Source organism: Phodopus roborovskii, unplaced genomic scaffold (assembly GCF_943737965.1).
Source record: "Phodopus roborovskii unplaced genomic scaffold, PHOROB, whole genome shotgun sequence".
NCBI classification, from domain to species: Eukaryota; Metazoa; Chordata; class Mammalia; order Rodentia; family Cricetidae; genus Phodopus; species Phodopus roborovskii.
The window spans coordinates 35,356,726-35,377,582 of NW_026126418.1; the positions used below are offsets into that span (position 1 = coordinate 35,356,726).

Sequence of the window (20,857 nt, forward strand, 5' to 3'; positions counted from 1 at the left end):
GCCTTTGTCTGGGGACTGGCCTTCTAGCTTCTGTACTGCTCAAGATCTCAAGATGCTTTATAATAGTTGGATATGGGGGTGGGTGTTTTGCTTTGCTTTTTTTTTTAAACTGGGTTTCTCTGTGTAGCCCTGGCTATCCTGTAATTCACTCTGTAAGCCAGGCTGGCCTCAAACTCACAGAGATCTGCCTGCCTCTGCCTCCCGAGTGTTAGGAATAAAGGTATGCACCACCATGCCTAGCAAATGTAACTCTCTTTAAGATATTGTGTGTGTGTGTGTGTGTGTGTGTGTGTGTGTGTGTGTGTGTGGCTGGTAACAAAAATTATTCAAGTTAAGTGGTTTTGTTTATTAGTTTATCTTGAAATGAAAACTATAGGGCAAAAACATGTCATAATTCCCTTAAATATCCCATTGCTTAAGTCTGGGGATACTTTGCTACAAGAAAACTAGGAAAGGTTCCATTTTGTTAGGCTATGAAAGAAGTAACCATCGTATGGAGTAGTAGGTCATTAGGGAACAGGTAGAATTCAAAGAATGTTAGCATGGCATTTATGAGTCTGTGAGCATCAAGCCTGGACTACCAAAGCCTATAGAGATTAGTTCTGCCATACTGAAAGCCATCTCATTAGTCTGACACAATTCCAAGGGTGCAGGCAGACTCTACCACAGTCAGAGATAAATAGTGAACACTCAGAGCAGTAACAGTATCTACTGCTTGGCATTTTACACTGACTCACCAGCTCACTTCCCAGTTCCCAAAAGGGGACATAAAGGGGGCTAGGTAATACCACCTTGAAGCAAATTGTGTGTTAGGAGAAGACTTTGGGGGCTTGGGGAGCCTATCTTCTCCGTAGTGGGCAGATGGGCTGAATGCTTGGGGTAAAGGGAATAGCTGTGTCTTCTAAGATTATTGGCCAGACAAATATCCCCAAAGACAATCTGAACAAAGGCAGTTAACGTCTGTGTGCAGAAATATGATTTATCCAACTCCCTCATTTTAGTGAACTAGCCAAGGCCCAGCGGACTGAGTGCTCCACTGAATATTCTGCAGGTGGCCAGATAGGATCCCCCCAAGAATTCCATTCTTCCTCTGCCTGCTGCACGGGTCCTCTCCCAGGCATCCTTCTCTGTGGCACTGATGGTCCGAGTTAGTAGACTGAGATGAAACGGCTGAGCAGGAGGATTTGCTGCATGAGTGAGCAGCAGTGACAAAGTGCAGTGTTGAAGGCAGCCAAGAGAGAACTTGAAAGGGAGACGATGACAAATTCATTACCAGCTCCAGCGGCAACTGCAGTGACAGCCATCACGCCAGCCTTTCATTCAAACTGAACTAGGGAGGGAAATGTTATTTTGGAGCTTTATGTCATTTTCTGTTCCTGATATTTTACTACCTGGAGGATAAGTTAACTTGTACTAGTAAAAAAGGGCATCCATTAATCATTTTGTAGAGTTATCTTTGTAGTCAATTTTGTACAGATATTTTTAGTACATTTTAACAAAAAAAATTTAAGCATCAGTATAAAGCTGTATAAGCCACCTAGAATCTTTTCACAGAGGATTCAACAAATCGTTGAATAAACAGACAAAAAGATGAAAAATAAAGCAAGGTTCTCAACATAATACTAGTCCTCAAGGGGATGAAAGTTACAAGCTGTGATATCTTAATACCAATTAAAAAAATCAGAATGGGAAGTGTTGACTGATTTTTGTTCTCCGTGTGTGTGTGTGTGTGTGTGTGTGTGTGTGTGTGTGTGTGTGTGTGTGTTGTGTGTGTGTGTAGGGGGGGATGTGCAGTTCAGAACTCTGGATCAGTATTGCTGGCTTGTGAGCTCTCACTAGGAAACTCGTATTAATGCAAGTGCACAATCACTGAGAATTAAATACGTCTTGCCTTGGACACACTGGCCTCTCCCAGACCTTCAGCCAGTTACCAGCTTAAAGAACCTTGATTGATATGTATGGAAAATGTACCTCAAAACTTTCCAAAGCTCTTAATGTGTACATACACTTAGCAAGGTTGTTTTTAAAACAAGGAATTACTTTCAAGATATAACACGTACTTTACTGCTCGAGAGTCAAGTCAGTATGCTATTGTGAGCACTATCAACACCATTTAGTGAACAGCCCACCGCAGCCAGGCCAGTCCCAACCAATACCAGTGACAAGTCACTACATCCCAGGAGTCTCGGAAGTCACTCATAACAAGCACCAAAGGGGATGACTATGTTTGGATAACTGACATAACCCTCTCTTTCCCTAAGGACAATGACATGCTTGTGGAAGAAGTTGAACCTGCCCCAGTCAGAAGGATTCTGAAGTTCAACTTTCCAGAATGGCACTACATGCTGGTAGGAGCTTTGAGTGCCTGTATCAATGGGGCAGTCACACCCATCTACAGCTTTTTATTCAGCCAGATCCTTGGGGTAAGAAAGCAACTGGGCTAACTTTATTCTGTTCATACCTTCTGTTATTAAATCACTGGCTAACGCTGTATCTTATCAAACACCTCTTGGCTTTAACACACTCAGCCTTTTTTGCTAGCTCCCCTGCATACCCCTAGCTCTAAAAGATGAAAAATTCAGTCTCCGCCATACAGAAGATGCAAAGGTGATACTCTCATTTGGACTGGCAAGGGCTCTCAATCATTACACCTATGGAAAAATAAATAAATATAATTACAGATTGAAGTTTGAAAGAGGGTAGCTTTCCTGTATCGAAAGTGTGTTTGTTGAATAATAATACAAAAGATTTTAGGGTAATTTTTAATCTTGCTGGCCCACTGAGGTACAAAGCTTGACTTAAAGATCAGGTAATAGTGTCTTGTGCAAGTCTCTACTCTGCTAATGATTGCATTAAAATGGGAACATGGAAGGAGGTGGGGAAAAAATAAAGAAGTAAAAATACAGCAGGAAGAAAGAATAAACTTATTTTAATTTTTCACTTCCTTGGAATTTTGCTACTCTCCACTTGACTATTGCTATAGCAACAGTGGCAATGTTTATTAAGCATCATCTAAACACTTTGTGTTCATTATGTTTCCAAATAACCATTGGATGCCCAGATTCTCCTTACTGTGGTTTTATAGAGGAGCAAACTATGGCTCATAGAATTGAGGGGGACAGAGGACATAGTGGAGTTGGGATTCACATTCAGTCAGGGTGATATAGAGCCAGGCTCTGTGTACACCACAAAATTAGTCATTAAAAAGCTGTTGTGTTTTCATAGTTCACAGTGCACATGCGTGCGCACGCACCTCCCCCCCCCCACACACACAGAGTTCAACAAAGAAATACTACGTCCTTAAGAACACTGTCAACTTTCTCAAGGACTTGTCAGTACACCACACTGTCAGAGCAATACTTTGAAAAACTCACTTTTTTCTACATCCCTCTCTGACAGAAACTAGGATCACTAAATAATTAAATAAATAAGTAAGTAAGTAAGTAAGTAAATAAATAAATGGATATAACTTGTATAGAAAGACCTAAATAATCCACTAGTAGAATCTTCTAGATAGAAATGTTGCTGGCCATTTTAATCTCATTACTTTCAGGAAGTCAGGCAATTGGAAACACAGCTAGGGTTAATTGAGTTTCTGGTTACTCAGTGCCACAATGTTTCATGCTAAAAAAATCTTTTAAAATAACTAATGTGTATTTCTTAATTTTCTGGAAGGCACAGTATCCAAGTATAAGCACATGTTCTTTTATTCATCCAACAAGCATTTATTGATGGTCTCCCGTAGACATCATGCCAGCGATATGAGAATATCATTATATTTGTGATACTTTCTCTATGGGATTTCCAGGCAGTGAGGGAGGCAATTGTTAAACAGAAAGAAAAATAAAGAACAGCCACCATTCAACAAATATTTATCAATGGCTTGTTTACTGTCCACTATTGCTGGTGCTGGCCTGAGATAGAGGACAAAATCAGGTCTTGCCTAGCCTCTTTATCTACCATTCCAGAAAGGAGAGACTCTAGATGGACTTCACTGAGCAAGAGGAACCCATGTTAATAGAAAGAGTATGGTTGAGTCTGAAATGTAGAAGCCTATACCTTGATGCTGGCTTGTCTAAAGGAAACCCTAAATATTGGCATCTTAACTGATTTTCTCTTTCTAAAAGTATTTATTTGTTGACAGTTTCATATTCACATCTAGTATTTGGTCATGTCCTCCCCTGTCCCCTCTTTTAGCCTCCTCCCATGTACTTTGGTCTCCTTCACAATAAGACTGGTCTTACCTTCACAGTTTATTAACAATGACCTTTATTAAAGGATTTAATTAGGATTGCCTGTATGAGCAGGAGGTGGGGGGGGCGTTGTTTACAGAAGCATGAGTAATCTTATCAGAAACTGTAACACTAAGAAAAATGACTCTCTCTTTCCCAGAAACCATTAACTCCAATAGTTCATCAATTAGAAGTGAGATTTCATGAACCTCTTCCTAATCCGTACTGGAATGTTGACAAGTTCGGTTTGGTCAGGTCAACAGAGCTGCTGTGAGCCCATGGCCACAATGGCCGTGCTCCTTCAGGAGACAGCATTTCACTGCACTCCCACTGATCCTCCAGCTCTTATGCTCTCCTGTCATCTATATGTTGTACTCTGAGTTTTATGTGTTGGGGTGAAGAAGGGTGACATAGCTGAGTAAAATTCCATTGTGTCTACAAACCACTTTTTCATTATCCAGGCATCAGTCCATGGACGTCTAGGCTGATTCCATTTTCTAGCTGTTGAAATTAGAGCTGCAGTGAGCATGAGCACACAAGTATCTCTGACGTAGGAAGTTGAGTCCTTTGAGTATATGTTGACAGCAGTATGTCTAGGCCTGCTTAAGGTATAAACCTTAACAAAAGTGGGATCAAGATATTCACTCAATTTTACTCAGACTATACTAGCCACTGTGGAACATTTCTTGAGTCCCAAGAGACCCTTTTCCTAAAATTGGTTCTGCTATTTACTGACCATGTCCTCAGCACCCTGTAGTCACATCCTGCTTCTCTGGGACTCAGTTTCATTACAAAATAGGGGTTGATAACAATGACCTTAAAGATATGTTCTAGTCTTATAAGTGTGAATTAGCCAAATCAGGAAAAATAACGATTCAGTAAGAATCCCTGCCCTCCTAATTTAAGATTGGTTAAGCCATGTGTTTGACATGTGACACGTAGCAAGAATCCAATGACTCCCTTTCTCCTTAAACAAATGTCACGATGACCAAAACAGAAGATAAGTTTCTGAACCACAGTTGGTCTAAAGATGGCAGGCTCCAGGGGTGCATAGCCTCTTGGAATGCATTTCCGAACTAAGAATGTACAAAGAACTTGTGGACAGGGTTTTGTGGCAAAAAAAACTATGAGAAAGATTTGAGGCTTAATCTTGAATTAAACAGTCATGTGGATTTTAACATAGCTACTCTATCTGGACTCTAAGAATGCAGACAATACCATAAGCCAAAGGGCACACCCAGAAGAAAGTCACTGTACCTGAAGCTGGCAACTGGCAATGTCCTTATTCACAAATAACTCACAGATGGATGGATTCAGACTTCAGTTTTCTATGAGTTAAGTAGGCTCATCTGTAATCCACAGTAACAGCCTGTGACCTTCGGGGGTAGGGGGGAGTCATTGGCATATAACAGTTTGAGGTTCCAAGAATATCTGTGTAACTATTTTTTTTTTTAAATCTCAAATTGTAAATTCGTTGAAGTGGTTAGTTGCACAAGTCTGGCAAGAACTACTGTGGTGTCTTAGAACCTATTTTCTAGAAAGTATTAAGGCTGTAGAAACTGTCCTAGAAACAGTAAAATCTCATTAATGTAAGAATCCCCCTGCAGTTTGCATTCAATCCTGGGACAGCTAGAACAGCATTTTTTTTTTCCAATTTTATTTTTTAACTTTTTTCATTTTATGATATATATATTTTTTAATGTCCTCATAGTTGCCTTAGCTGCTCTGTAAGACCTGGAATTAATACAAAGCAAACTAACAAAAACACAACCCTTTGAACACTCAAACATCAGGTCAAAATAATGACCTGAATGGAACCATTACTATCAAAGCATCATAGGTTTTTACAATAAGACTATAAATGATGCTAAATAAAATGAAAATGCATTAAACTTGTAAACTTTGCATTGATTGTGAAGAAAGGGAGATAAGTTTGCTTCCTGTTTGGCATCAAGCATTATTATTCATTAATGTAAAATGTGTCCTGAAACCTGTATTTTCTGTTTCTGTGAATCACATGAATCAGAGACCAGACACACAGAAAAAAGAAAGAGAAATAGATGATTTTTACTTCACAGAAAAGATTTATTGATGCAATATTGTACATATTGTTTTTGAGATTTATTTGACACATAGTAGGTATTCAGCAAATATGTGTTGAATAAATTGTTTTCTTTGAGAAACTCTATATTGGCATTGTTTCAGCTATTCACATTATTTCAGAACTGTTGGACTGGAGTCAATATAGGGCTTCCCATGCAAGTATGAGGACCTGAGTTCAATCCCCAGAATCCACACAGAGAGCTAGATGTTGGGACACATGTGTGTTATCCCAGCAGTGGGGAAACCAGAGGATTCTTTTGGGGACTCACTGGAAAAACTGGCTAGTTCCAGGTCAGTGAGAGAGCCTGGAGAGAGAAAGGGAGAGAGGGAGAAAGAGGAGAGGAGGGGGAGAGTGAGGGAAAGGCGAACAGGGTGGGGGGCAGATAAGAACTTGTATGTTCTCCAGTCTACAAGTTTCCTGGCTTCTCCCAGGTGCTTCCTTTAGTGTGAATTACAAAGGTTTGTTGTGACTAAAATCCATTTCACTGGAGACCTTTGCTCCCAGAAGTCACTGTCCTATTTTTGCAACAGCTTGGTTTTCAGCTAGGTGCTATCAGTGAATTCATCACAGACTTATGAATGTCATTTACTGATCAAAATAGACCTTAAAGACTAGTCACACCCGGAGGTGGTGGCAAACGCCTTTCTTTGATCCCAGCACTCAGGAGGCAGAGGCAGGCGGATCTCTGTGGGCACAAAGCCAGCCTGGTCTACAGAGCAAATTCCAGGACAGCTAGGGCTGCACAGAGAAACCCTGTTGCCAAAAACCAAAAGCCAAAACCAAAGCCAAACCAAACCTAAATAAATAAATAAATAAATAAATAAATAAATAAAAAAAAGCCCAGGAAGACTCTAGTCACAATTTCCATGCCTTTGAGGACAGAATAGTTCCAGTTTCTTGCAGTGCAACAATATCAGGCTCAGTTCTCTCTTTTTCTTTCATAGGCTAACATTAGCTGTGCAATAGTTGGTTGCTTTAGAATATATATATTTTATATAAACTATAAACTAGTTTATAAACTAGTTTATATTTATAAGACTAGTAAAATATAAGATCTGAGTCTAAAAGTCATCTTATGTTCCTTATTGGAGAGAAATAAGAGTTGAAACAATAAGTATGTTTTTCCACAGACTGGCATTCTCAATAATGTCCTCTATCCCCTTTCTTTTCTGCTTTTCCTCCTCTTTTTCTTCTTCCCTCTTTTTCACCCCTTATTTCTTAAAGGATAGTTTCACTTGGTCATCTTTTCTTTTTTTTATCAATGTCAGAAAACAAAGCTAATACTACTGCTTAAATAACACAATGAGGGATGGGGAGGACTTCTGTAATTGTTTAAAAATTTCAGGAACTTTGTCACATAGGAGATTAAAAATACTGCACAATGATGTTCATCACTAAATTTGGCTTAAAAACTAGTGTGTTCAAAGTGAAGCCACTTTCAAAAGTTTCGCAGCAAAATTAAGAGGAAGTTCCAGAGGTTTTCCATATACTCCTGCTTTTTCCATCACCAGCATCCTAGGCCACAGGGGTCCATTCAGTAGAGTTGCTGTTCTGCACTGACATGTCTTGATTCTCTCATCTTTAGTATGGCTTGATATTGAGGTTCGTTCTTATTGGACATTCCATGGGATTGGGCAAATTTGAACTTAACCGAACACATTAAATAAATGCATTTATTCTGTTACTGTTTATAATAACAAACTTTCTTCCCTGCTTATTATCTTCTAAAGATTTTTTCACTACCTGATAAAGAAGAACAAAGGTCAGAGATTAGCAACATGTGTCTATTTTTTGTCGTACTGGGCTGTGTATCCATTTTCACACAGTTTCTTCAGGTAATTTTATTTTCATCAGGTTATTTGCCTATTTCCCTCTATTTTCATATAAAAATCTCATTGAAGACTCCTTCTTTATGCTTTAGGGTTACACTTTTGCCAAATCCGGAGAGCTCCTTACAAAGAGGCTGCGTAAATTTGGTTTCAAAGCAATGTTAGGACAAGACATTGGCTGGTTTGATGACCTCAGAAATAACCCTGGAGTACTGACAACTAGGCTTGCTACAGATGCCTCCCAAGTTCAAGGGGTAAGCCTTGGGTATGTCTGTCCATTGTGGATGTGAAAACAAAATATGTTAGATGAGACAATGTACAGATAACAGACACGTTTTTCTTATAATTCTGTAGGTTTGGAGGTTTAAGATTAAGGCAGGGCAGGTTACATCTGGTAAGGGTATATTCTCTATCATTTGAAGATGGCACCTTCCTTCAACCTGCCTGTGTTAGAAGGTTAGAAGGGCTGGAATTCTATCATCAACTCTTTTATTTTGGGGGGAGGGTTCGAGACAAGGTATCTTTGTATAGCTTTGGAACTTGCTTTGTACACCAGTCTGGCCTCAAACTCACAGAGAACCACCTGTCTCTGCCTCTGGAGTGCTAGGATTAAAGGGGTATGCCACCACTTCCTGGCTGTTAACACTTTTTTTCCTGTCCTGACTTCCCTTGGTGATGGATTGGGACCTGAAAGGATAACCCCAAAAGCCCTTTTCTCACCCAAATGTGTTCTGGTGTGTTGTCACAGCAATAAGAAAGCAAACAAGGCAGATGGTGTGAACATATGCTTGTGTCTATGGGTTTTTACTTTAAGATGAATCTCTTTCTCCACTCTTCATACTCTTTGGGTCTGGTCTATGGTTATCTACACCCTAGGTTTTGTGCAGAAGACCTGTCACAAACAGGATCCCAATGTCTGCATGTTGCCTTTCCATGACGATTGTTCTTCAATACTCCTCTAACCATCTCTCTGGCAATGATCTACCTGACCACATTGTTATCAGTCTCTGTTGAATGTCCCACTGAAGCATAATTCCTGAAGCTTGCTTTCTGTGATGATGCCATTTTCTCACTTTAGCATAATGTTGTACATAGTGTATGATTTTTCCTCTTGTTGGGTTTCTTCCTGCATTTGTCATCTGTCTATGCTCATAAACAGTTTTTTAATATTTATTTTTCCTATTTTACATATCAACCCCAGTTCCCTCTCCATCCTTCCCTCCCTCTCTTCCACTCTCCTATGCCACCCCCCGACCACCCTCCCATCCCATTCTTCCTCCAAACACACACTCCACATGTAGGGTGATGCCGTCTAAGTCTGTCAAGTCATTTGGAGTAGGGACTAGGCCCTTCCTTCTGCCTATAGGTTAAGGGAGTATCTCTCCATAGGGAATGTGCTGCCAAAGTACTTTTGTGCACCAGGGATACATTCTGGTTCAACTGTCAGAGGTCCCTTAGACTGCCCAGGCCTTCTAACTGAGACCCATGTTCAGGGGTCTGAGTCAGTCCCATGCTGGATTCCCAGCTATCAGTCTGGGGACCCATTAGCTCCTCCTTATTCAGGTCAGCTGTCTCTATGTGTTTCTGTAGCCTGGTCTTGTCCTCTCTCTCTGCATCTGGATTCTAGTTTGCCTCAGTGCTTAGCTGTGGGTGTCTGCTTCTGTTTCCATCAGCTACTAGATGAGGACTCTATGATGGTGGATAAGTTAGTCATCAATCTTATTATCAGGGAAGGGCATTTAAGGTAGCCTTTCCACTGTTGCTCAAACTGTTAGTTGGGGGTCAGGCTTGTAGGTCTCTGGACATTTCTCTAGAGTCAGTTTTCTCTTCAAAGATATAAATGCTCCCTCTATTATGGTATCTCTTATTTTTTTCTTTTTCTTTTTTTGCTCTCATCTAATTGTTCCCCAACTCAATCTCCCTGGTCCCACATGTTCTCCTCTCCTCCCCTTCTCTTTCTCCTAATTCCCTCCCCACTCTCTGCCCCCCGCCCATTCCCAATATGCTCAGGAGATCTTGTTCCTTTCCACTTCTGTGAGGGACCTTGTATGAATCTTCTTAGATTCCTCCTTGTATCCTAGTTTCTCTGATGGTGTGAATTATAGGCTAGTGATCCTTTGCTTTATGTCTAAAATCCATATATGAGTGAGTACATACCATGTTCCTCTTTTTGTGACTGGGTTACCTCATTCAGGATGGTTTCTTCAAGTTCTATACATTTGCCTGCTAATTTCAAGATTCCACCCCCCCCCCGCAGTAGTATTCCATTGTGTAAATGTGTCACATCTTCTTTATCCATTCTTCAATTGAGGGGCATCTAGGTTGCTTCCAGGTTCTTGCTATTACAAATAATGCTGCTACAAACCTAGTTGAACAGATGTCTTTGTTGCATGGATGTGGATCATTTGGGTATATGCCTAAGAGTAGGATTGTTGGGTCCTGTGGTAGACTGATCCCATTTTCCTGAGGAACCTTCAATAATGGGAGGAGGAAAGCATCTTCAACAAATGGTGCTGGCATAACTGGATGATAGTATGTAGACGACTGCAGATAGACCCATGTCTATTGTCATGCACAAAACTCAAGTCCAAATGGATCAAAGACCTCAACATAAATCCAGCCACACTGAACCTCTTAGAAGAAGAGAAAGTGGAAGGTACCCTTGAACAAATTGGTACAGGAGACCACTTCCTGAACAAAACTCCAGTAGCACAGACACTGAGATCGACAATTAATAAACGGGACCTCCTCAAACTGAGAAGTTTCTGTAAGGCAAAGAACACAGTCGATAAGACCAAACATCAGCCCACAGACTGGGAAAAGATCTTCACCAATCCTACATCTGACAGAGGGCTTATTTCCAAAATATACAAAGAACTCAAGAAACTAGTCACCAAAACACCAAATAACCCTATTTTAAAAATGGGGTATAGAACTGAAGAGAGAATTCTCAATAGAGGAAATCAAAAAGGCTGAAAGACACTTAAGAAAGTACTCAGCATCCTTAGCTATCAGGGAAATACAAGTTAAAACAACTCTGAGATACCAGAATGGCTAAAATTAGGAACACCAATGACAATTTATACGGAGAGGATGTGGAGAAAGGGGAACACTCCTCCATTGCTGGTGGGAGTGCAAACTTGTACAGTACATCCATTTTGGAGATCATCTTTTTTTTCCCCTGGTTTTATTCACCCTGTTTTGGAAGACAGAGTTTTAACAATCCAATCACGCCCAAAGGCTCCAACAAGAATACTCTGCAGTGGGAACTGCATCTCAACATGAATTTTAAAGAATCACATTCAGCTATAGTATGTGGGGGGTGGGGAGTAAGGGTGTATTACACAGATGTTCTTACAATAGAACATTCTGAGAATTACACATTTCCTCTGGAATGAAATTAGTAGGGCTGGGATAACCCAGAGTCTTGTGACAATGGCTAATGCACAATGTCCCTTAAGCAGTGCCTAGAATCAGTGTTATGTCACCCATTAATATGCTAGGATTTGGGATTTCATCTTTTGAGTCTAGCAACTGAGATGCTTTGTCAGACATTTCTAAGATATAGAAGCTTGGATTTCATCAGACTCAAGTGCACCCCCTAGAAGTGGAAGGAAAGTGTGCATGGAAACATCTTCACCTGAGCATCCAGAGTGATGATGCTGTGAACAGTCTTTGAAAGATGCCCCTTTGGTTGCTGTCTATACTCCCCCATCTCTCTCTCTCTCTCTCTCTCTCTCTCTCTCTCTCTCTCTCTCTGTGTGTGTGTGTGTGTGTGTGTGTCTGTGTGTGTTTGTGTGTGAGTATCTCTCTCCTCTCTTTCTCTTCCCACCTTGACTACAAAGAGCGATATTTCTGACCCAGGAACCCATGGAGACAAAGCTGTAGTATCTAGATCCCACAACCTTGTGAAGAGATACAACACACTTGAGTATGATCAGTCTGGACCTTTTTAAAGCCAAGGGGTTGGGATGAAAGTGATGCCAGCTGAACTTATCTCCCAAATCTCTTCTCACTTTCTAAATGAGAAGACAACTAGCATAATTTAGGAAGCTTGGGAGGAAAAAAAAAACAATCCTCCCTATATTAGGAGTGCTGTGGTTTGCATCAACTCCTAGCTAGTTCAACCAAAATTATAAAAATGTCCAATGACCCTGGAATCATCTTAAAGGTTCCTAGAAACACATATTCTTTGATTCTCTTATCCTTTATATATAGACATGTTTTTCATAGACTTAGAAGCACTCTAAGTAGGTTATTTCTGCCTTTCTTTATTCCCCTAAAAATTCTAATAGAAGCAGATTTTCATTGTTATATATCCTCCTGAAAGGAAATTTTAAAACAATGTAATACATAATCTTAATGAACTGTCACTTTTCTTATTTTTGAACACTAATTAATTCAACAGATTAATGGGATTCTTACGCATATGTCCCACATTGATTATGTCCCTCCTTTCATCTACCATAACTCACAATCCTCAACAATTGCCCCATTCCTTTGCAGTGCAAAATGTGTGTGTGTGTGTGTGTGTGCACATGTGCGCACATGCACACAAGCATGCACACACACACACACACACACACACACACACCTTTCTTAGCTTCCACATATGAAAGAGAACATGAAAGTTTGTCTAGTGTCTGGCTTATTTCACTTAGCATGATGCTCTAACTCCATCTGTTTTGCTGCAGATAACAGGATTTTATTCTTTATATATGAATGATATTCCATTTGATGTATATTCAATACTTTATCTATAAATCTACTGATGAGTACCTAATCCAATCCCACACGTTAACTGTTGTAACTCTCCAATAAGTGTAGATACACAGATTTAGATATATACCCAAGAATTGGGTGACTGGATCCTGTGAGACAGCCACTTTTAGTTTTCTTTTTGAGGAACTTCCATTTGCTTTTAATAATAGCTGTTTCCATAATAGTTGTTTCCATAATCTTTTTCCCTTATTTCCTTCTTTCCTTCCTTCTTTCATTTCTTTCTTCCATTCCTTCTTGTGTGTTTGTGTCTGAGACAGGAGTTCACTATGTAGTCTTGGCTGTCCTGAAACTCACCATGTACCAGGCGAAATCTGCCTGCCTCTGCCTCCCAAGTGCTGGGATTAAAAGGATGTTACTCTTCAAACAGGGCTTATAATTTTACATGTTGTCTTGCTACATTTCTTTCTTCCACTTCTGGATACAAAACTTCATTAAGCATCTTTTATTAACCTGCTCTGGTAGTCACAAGTCCCTTAGTTGTTGTTTTTTGTTTTTAATTACAATACTTTCTTTTTGTATTCATGTGTCTATGCATACTCGGAAGTCAAAGACTACTCTCAGAAATTAGTTCCTTCCATTCTACCATGGGGGTCCTAGGGATTGAATTCAAGTTGACATGCTTGGCAGCAAGCACTTTTACCAGCTAAGCCATCTTACCAGCCCAGAATACCCTTAGTTGTTGACTAAGGAGAAGGTCCTCATTTTGTCTTTGATTCTGAAAGATTGCCTTCTTGGGTGTGGTGATCTATATTGGAAGTAATTTTCTCCCAGGGCTTAAAGTACGCCATCCCATGCTCTTCTAGCCTATAGTTTCTGCTGGAGTATGATATCATTGTCTTTAACTATGATTTAGTGCTTTTCTTTTCAAGAATTTAAACTTCTATCTTTGTCCTGAATTTTTTCTGCTAGTCTTGACTATGCTGGGTTGAGAATATTTTCTGGTCTCTATAGGCATCCTATTTGTAGGACATTCATGCCTTCTCCAAGGTTAAGGAAGCTTTCTGCATTTGATCTTTTAATGGCATCCTAAAGATCTTGTAGTCACACTTCATTTTCTTTTTTTCCCTTATTTTTGTTTGAATATGATAGTTTAAGAGAACCTTTCCTCAATTTTGTATATTCTTTCTTCTACTTGGTGTAGTCTGTTAGTAAATTTCCAACTATATTTTAATCTAACTTATTGGCTCTTCATTTTCAAAAATTTTGATGACCACTTTTTAAAATTATTATTATTCACAACAGTCGGTGGATGAATCGATAAACAAAATGTTGTCTATATATGCAACCAAGTGTTTATATCTTTCATTGGGAATGAAATTGTAATATGTTCCACAATGTAGATGAGTCTTGGATAAATGTTATATAACCCTATTATTTGAGGTATCTAAAAATAGGCAATTCATACAGACAGAGAGTAGAATAACAATTACCAGTGGCTCAGGAGAAGAAGATGAGGCAATCATTTGATAGGTAAAGAGTTTTAAAGGTGGAGAGGATGAGACAGATTGAGTACAGATGTGATGGTCACACTCCATTGTGAGTGTTTTTTGTTTCTTTGTTTCTATTAGAAGGGGTATTTGTTTTTTTATGTATAAAGCAAAATATTGTCATATGCATTTTGTCACAATAAAGAATAATCTATTTTTATATAAAATATCAAAAATAAAATATCACATAATAATGTTGGGTACAAGAGACCATGTCTGAGATGGGTTGGTTGCTCTTGATTTGCAGGCTGCTGGCTCTCAAGTTGGGATGATGGTCAATTCCTTCACTAACATTGCTATGGCCATAATCATTGCCTTCCTCTTTACCTGGAAGCTCAGTCTTCTCATACTATGCTTCTTCCCCTTCTTGGCTTTATCCGGAGCCCTACAAACAAAATTGTTGACAGGATTTGCATCTCAAGACAAGCAAGCTCTGGAGAAGGCTGGCCAGGTAATCTTATGAACCTAATTTTCCTACTTATGGCTTTACTTTAAAAAGTAAACTTTTTAAAATGATAAATACAAAGAGACACATGTGCCTCTGTCTGAAGGCTATGACAATAAGGCTTTGACACATAAGCTTGATCAGGCAAGGAGAAAGTATGGTAAACAGAAGCGTGTATGTTTGAGTTCCTCTTAGTTATTCATCTTACATTTTCTATATTTTCACTTGCAGAGGTGGACTGTTATGTTGAGTTGTTGTTGTTTTCTTAGCTTAATGTTTACCCAGAGTATTGCTATACACACAGAAAATATACTTTTCAACTTTCACATTTTATCACTTGCAGGACTAGTGGCAAATACCTTTCTCAAATACAATCATGAGCTACAAAGTAGAATTCAAGTACACTCAGGTTTTAGGTATTCTAATTATTATATCCTAATTAATATCTGAACACAAGGAATAAGTGAGGATGGTGGCATAGACATTTGTCAATTGAAAAATAACACACACACACACACATATGCTGGGCATGGTGACACTGTCTGCAATGATCCTAGAACTTGGGAGTGGAGACAAAAAGATCAGAAGTTTAAGGCTATCCTCAGCTACATAGTAAGTTAGAGTTCTACCTAGTTACTAGAGATGCTGTCTCAAACAACAATAACACACTAGACAGTAAGGAGAGAGGAAGAGAGGGAAATAGGGACTGAGGGATTAATCAATCACATATAATATGCATCCCTTTTGTTTTTTTCTTTTTGATACTAGAGCCTGAACATAGGCACTAGAGCTTACCATGCAAAGTAAGCACTTTATAACTGAGCTATACCCTAATCCTTTTATTTAATGTCTTTTACTTTTTTTCTATCTATCTGTCTATCTATCTATCTATCTATCTATCTATCTATCTATCTATCTATCTATTGCCCAGACAGCTTGAATTCACATTGGAGACCAAACAGGTCTTGAACTTAGGACTTTCTTATCTTAGCCTCCCAAGCATTGGTATTCTGGGCTTTTACTACCAGGCCTGAGTCACACACTCATGCTTCATAAACTCACTCATGACTGTTCTAGCTCTTTTGAGACAGAAAACATGATGCTGTCCAAGTACTCAAAGCATTTTAGAAATAAATACAAAGCAGTGTAGAAAATACCATCTCTAATGAGGTATACCCCAGTGCATAAAGAGTAGACTGTAAACTGTATTTAAACACATTCCCACCTTGTAGACCCAAGGCTAACTTATATTTAACTTTAGTAATATTCAGTTAGCTGTTTTTAGAAAGGATGGCTTGCTGGGCAACAACTTTTTAGAAAATCATCTCTAGTAACTTAAATTTGTATTAAGTGGATGTTTTATTTCAAAGCAGAGAAATTTTAAAGCTTGTCCAGGACAAGCATGGGAGACCTTGTCTCACACTGTCTCTTCCCCCAGTAAGTGAAGGCAAGGAAGCCATGCTAGAACTAGGGACTGAGTTTAAGAGACAGATGGCCCCATGGTCCAGTTGAGTTGACTCCTAGCAATTTCTCTCTGCTACTTTCTACCATTTGAGACAAATCTAATCTGTGTAATGACTGAATGTCATAAAAAGAGATACTCCTACTACCTTTTCATTCCTCTGTCTCTTTGCTTTTCAGATCACCAGCGAAGCCCTTGGCAACATCCGCACTGTTGCAGGAATGGGCGTGGAGAGGAGATTTATTAAAACCTTTGAAGTTGAGCTGGAAAGGTCATACCAAACAGCTGTTTGGAAGGCGAATGTCTATGGACTCTGCTTTGCCTTTTCCCAGGCCATATCATTTCTTGCAAGTTCTTCTGGCTATAGATTTGGAAGTTACTTAATTGCCGAAGAAGGGCTACATTTCAGCCACGTTTTCAGGTGAGCCATATCCAAAATGGCCATATGAGAGTGATACTCTAGCGGGGAGTTGCCTGGATCTGTCACTGAACTTCCTTGCTGCCCACCAAACCATTCCCTCTAAAAGCAGCTGGGTTTGTTCTTTTTCAAAGCTCTACAGGATGAGATACTTCTTCTGGGCTTGGCTGCCTCACAGACTTCTGTGTGTATGTCTTTCTCCTGGAGGCCTTGGTGGCATGTCTGTCTCCAGAGACCTTAGTAGTAACTGAGTTCATTTCCTTCATGGATTATCTTAGAGGGTCATATTCAACAAAAGAAGCTCGCCTCCATATTTCATTTACCATGGTCTCTTTGGCAAAGGAAACTGACACAATGAAGCCTAGGTTTAAGGATTTGAGAAATTAAATCCACATTTGGACTGAGGAGTAAAAAAAAAAATGATCACAAACAGAAGAATCATAAGATGAACTGTTGTAATTATTTTTACACTTATTAAAGCTGAGATTCTCAAGGCCTGGAACAAGATGGACCCAAGGGCTATTGTATTTGAAGCTTGAAAAGACAACTGATTTCCATCTATTTTCTCAGAGTGGAGATAGTGTAGGCCAAAGAAGGATGTCTCTGTTCTTCAGGGCAGGGTCTGCTTAATTCCAGAGGGGAGAGCCTAAGGGTGCACATGAGGGTAGTCGTGAGGGCAGAGACAATCTTAAGTTTGGAGGGCATGGAGGCATGATCCTCTCAACTGGTACCTTCCAGTGCTTTCCAGCTAGCCTACTATTCCCACATCAACTAGGGAAGTCTCTTCTCTAAACCCTTGCATATTCAAAGCTGCTAACCCAGACCAGGAAACAACAACTCTTGAGTTCTTTCTGTCAGTTCATATGAGGTAGGTAACAAATCATTGGCCAGCATGTGAGAATCAAGAGCCTATAAAAAACTTCCAATATGTGGTTTTGCTTTAACAACTAGACAGTCATCTTTTTAGCATTTCCTACCTCATCCCAAAAGCTTTCATTCTCTTAAGCCTTATCCTGGGCTCCTGGATAATGTGGGTTTCCAGCCTTGGCCTTGAAGCAATCATTGATTACAAGTTGAGCAGTAAGTTACATGCTTTACATGCTTGCACACCCCCTACCTACATACCATCCCACCCCATGAAGACCTCTGTGAAAGATTGTACTGAGGGGCAAGCTGTGCACATCAAGGAGCCAGACAGCAGCATGGTTGTCTCTCATAATGAATTGAGTCATTTGTTCATTCATCTCTGAAGTCCACGTTGATGTAGTTAGCAGCAGCAGGGCCAAAAAGAAGGATATAGGCAATTGCATTTTCCTTATACCACGTGAAGCACTGCTTCTATGGGAGTCCCGCGTAGAATAGGTACTTTCGCTGCCCACCACTGCCACTGTCTTTTACACACCTGTCAGTGATTCCTGGAATGGCACAATGGGAAGAAAAGCCAACTTAATATGGTCACCTTTCAAATTCCTCTCTAAAATAATTATTTTAAAAAGTCTCCTCCACCCCCCCCCCACACAAAAGTTTGTAATGTGGCAGATCTAGGGTTTAGAGGCCTACCCCATTCACCCTATCCATTGACCCTTTTCAGAGACCTCAGTTTGAAAGACACTAACCTTTCTAACTCCCACAAGACCAGACATGTCTGAAGTGATGACTTGCTTAAGCTCTTTGGTTCTAGCATCTAAAGCTTTGGCCTCTTAGGCCTTCATATTACGCACCTCTCACTCCCTGGGTGTTTGATTGCAGGTCTATCTCTTCAGTTATGTTGAGTGCAACAGCTGTTGGAAGAACCTTCTCTTATACCCCGAGCTTTGCCAAAGCTAAAATATCAGCTGCACGGTTTTTTCAGCTGCTGGACAGAAAACCTCCAATTAATGTGTACAGTGAAGCAGGTGAAAAGTGGGTAAGTACCGGGCTGGGAGAGGTGCGTGTGTGTGTGTGTGTGTGTGTGTGTGTGTGTGTGTGTGTGTGTGTGTACGTGTATGGCCATGCATGTTCATGAGTGTGCATGTGTTTATATACAAAAAGAAAAGAAAGCCATTGAAGATGGTCAGATGATTCCATTTTAGATTCTAAATTTTAGCAGCCTGTATCGATCCATATACACCCAGAAACAATGGATTTATAAATGTAAAGGAAGGAAATGATTGGCATGAAAAATCAGGTGTTACATTGACATTCAAATTACAACATGTAATTATATCAGTTGGTTTGCCAGTACCACAGCTCAAGGATGTGCAATGTATACAGAAGAAGTTTGTTGGGCATGTTGGTATACCCCTGAGTTCAGATGGCTGAGGCACCATGATTGCAAGTTTGAGGCCTACCTGACCTTCAGTTTGGAGTCTGAAAGTGCACAATCTGGTGGTGCCATCATTCAGTCTTTTTAGAACCCCAGGGCTACAATGTACCATAGTGAGTGGTGTTTGACAGAAAGGCATTTGAGGCAAGGCTCACTCAGTGAGGCAGAAAGCCAGAGTGTGAGTGGAAGTTCTGTTTTTTGTTGTTTTTTTTTTTTATGACCACCGTCTTATTTGATTTGAGGATTCCATACATGAGTACATTGTATTTGCATCCTTTCTACACCCTCTCCAACTCCTCCCATGTTCCCCCAACTGCTTTTCTGTATTAGTCTCTCTCTCTCTCTCTCTCTCTCTCTCTCTCTCTCTCTCTCTCTCACACACACACACACACACACACCCACTACACTACCTACTAAGTTCAAGTAGTGCTGTCCTTATTTGCAGGCGTTTAAGGTTGACCCTTGGGATTAAGACCTTGTTTCTGGGGAAAAATGGGTGGTATGTTGGCTCTCCCTTCCTCAGTAGCCATTGACCGCCTGCCACTCTTCATCTATGGGAGAGACCTTGTGGGACTTCCTTCCATTTAACTTGGTTTGCCATCTGGTGTGGTCTTTGCAGGTCTTGTGCAGGCAGCAGTCTTGTTGAGAGTGCAGGGAAACCACTTTCCTCTACTGTCCATAACAAACCATCACACAGCACTGTTCTCAGGCTCGTAGTATCTCTCATATCTTTCTAGCCCCTCTTTCACGATGTTTCCTGAGTCTTAGATATAGGAGTCATATTATAGATGTTACATTTGGGGGCTGGATACCTCGGTCACTTAATTTCTATGTTTTGACCAGTTGTGGACCTTTCTAATAGTCTTTATCTGCTGCAAAAAGATAATTTTTTTAAAAAGAGTTTGATGAAACGCGAGAGCTGCACTTGCCTATGGATATAAAGATGCGTAGTTAGAAAGCAGCTGGAAAGCTACAGTACTGTAGAAATATGGCAGTAGCTTCTTCCCTAAGGTCTGTGGGCTCTCTTTCTGGAGCCATGAGAGGCTTTTTGTTTGTTTGTTTGTTTGTTGGGGTTGTTTTGGTTTTTTTTTTTGCTAGGTTTATCGTACCAGGTATGATTTCCTTCCAACTGAGGAGGCTGTAGGTACAGTTAGATAGCTGTTTGTTTTCCCCAAGATACAAGTGCCACCACTGCACCAAGTAGGGAATCTTGCTGGTCTGCCACTGTTGTGGCTCTCAGGCTTTGCAGCTGGGCAGGGTCATGAGTAACTTCTTCCTTGGTAGTTTGAATAGTGTCTTCCAAGAGCATGAGAATTAGCCCTCAGAGAGGTTTCTAGGTCAGTACTGGCTTGATTTCCCCTAGTCTTGCAACTGAAGTGTATGATATCTTCAGCAATAGTTTTGTCTTCGTGCTTGCAGGTAACCAACAGCAGAGGCAATAGTCTATCTTGTCTGGGGGGGGGGGTTGAACCCCACTACTGTCCAACAATTCATAGCAAAGTATCCTGTACCTAGTTCTGGAGGTTTGTGTTAGATAGACAGTCTATGGCTTCTGGAGGAGCATTATCCTACTGTATGGGGTATCTGTATTAAAATTATAAGTATAAATATATAGTAAGTATTTTAAAGTAAGCTTATAAAATAATAGGAATCGCTACAGCGTTTTCAAATATCCTTGGTGTTATTTGTCTCCCACTCTCTCCCTCTCTTTTCCATCTTCAATTTAATACCCACTTCCAATTTCCTCTTCCATAGTAACCATATTCTGCTATTACCCTTTCTAGGTTCTGGCA

At 40.1% G+C, this 20,857-nt stretch overlaps 1 protein-coding gene across 1 annotated transcript in view; it reads left to right on the forward strand.

Annotated features, from left to right (window-relative positions):
• Positions 1–20,857, forward strand: part of Abcb11 (ATP binding cassette subfamily B member 11) — an 82,806-nt gene that overhangs the window by 52,246 nt on the left and 9,703 nt on the right. The window contains exons 19-24 of the mRNA XM_051184534.1: positions 2,262–2,423; positions 8,067–8,171; positions 8,258–8,419; positions 14,682–14,885; positions 16,521–16,762; positions 18,509–18,665. Coding sequence (XP_051040491.1) covers positions 2,262–2,423; positions 8,067–8,171; positions 8,258–8,419; positions 14,682–14,885; positions 16,521–16,762; positions 18,509–18,665 — 1,032 coding nt within the window. The remainder of the gene's footprint in view (positions 1–2,261; positions 2,424–8,066; positions 8,172–8,257; positions 8,420–14,681; positions 14,886–16,520; positions 16,763–18,508; positions 18,666–20,857) is intronic.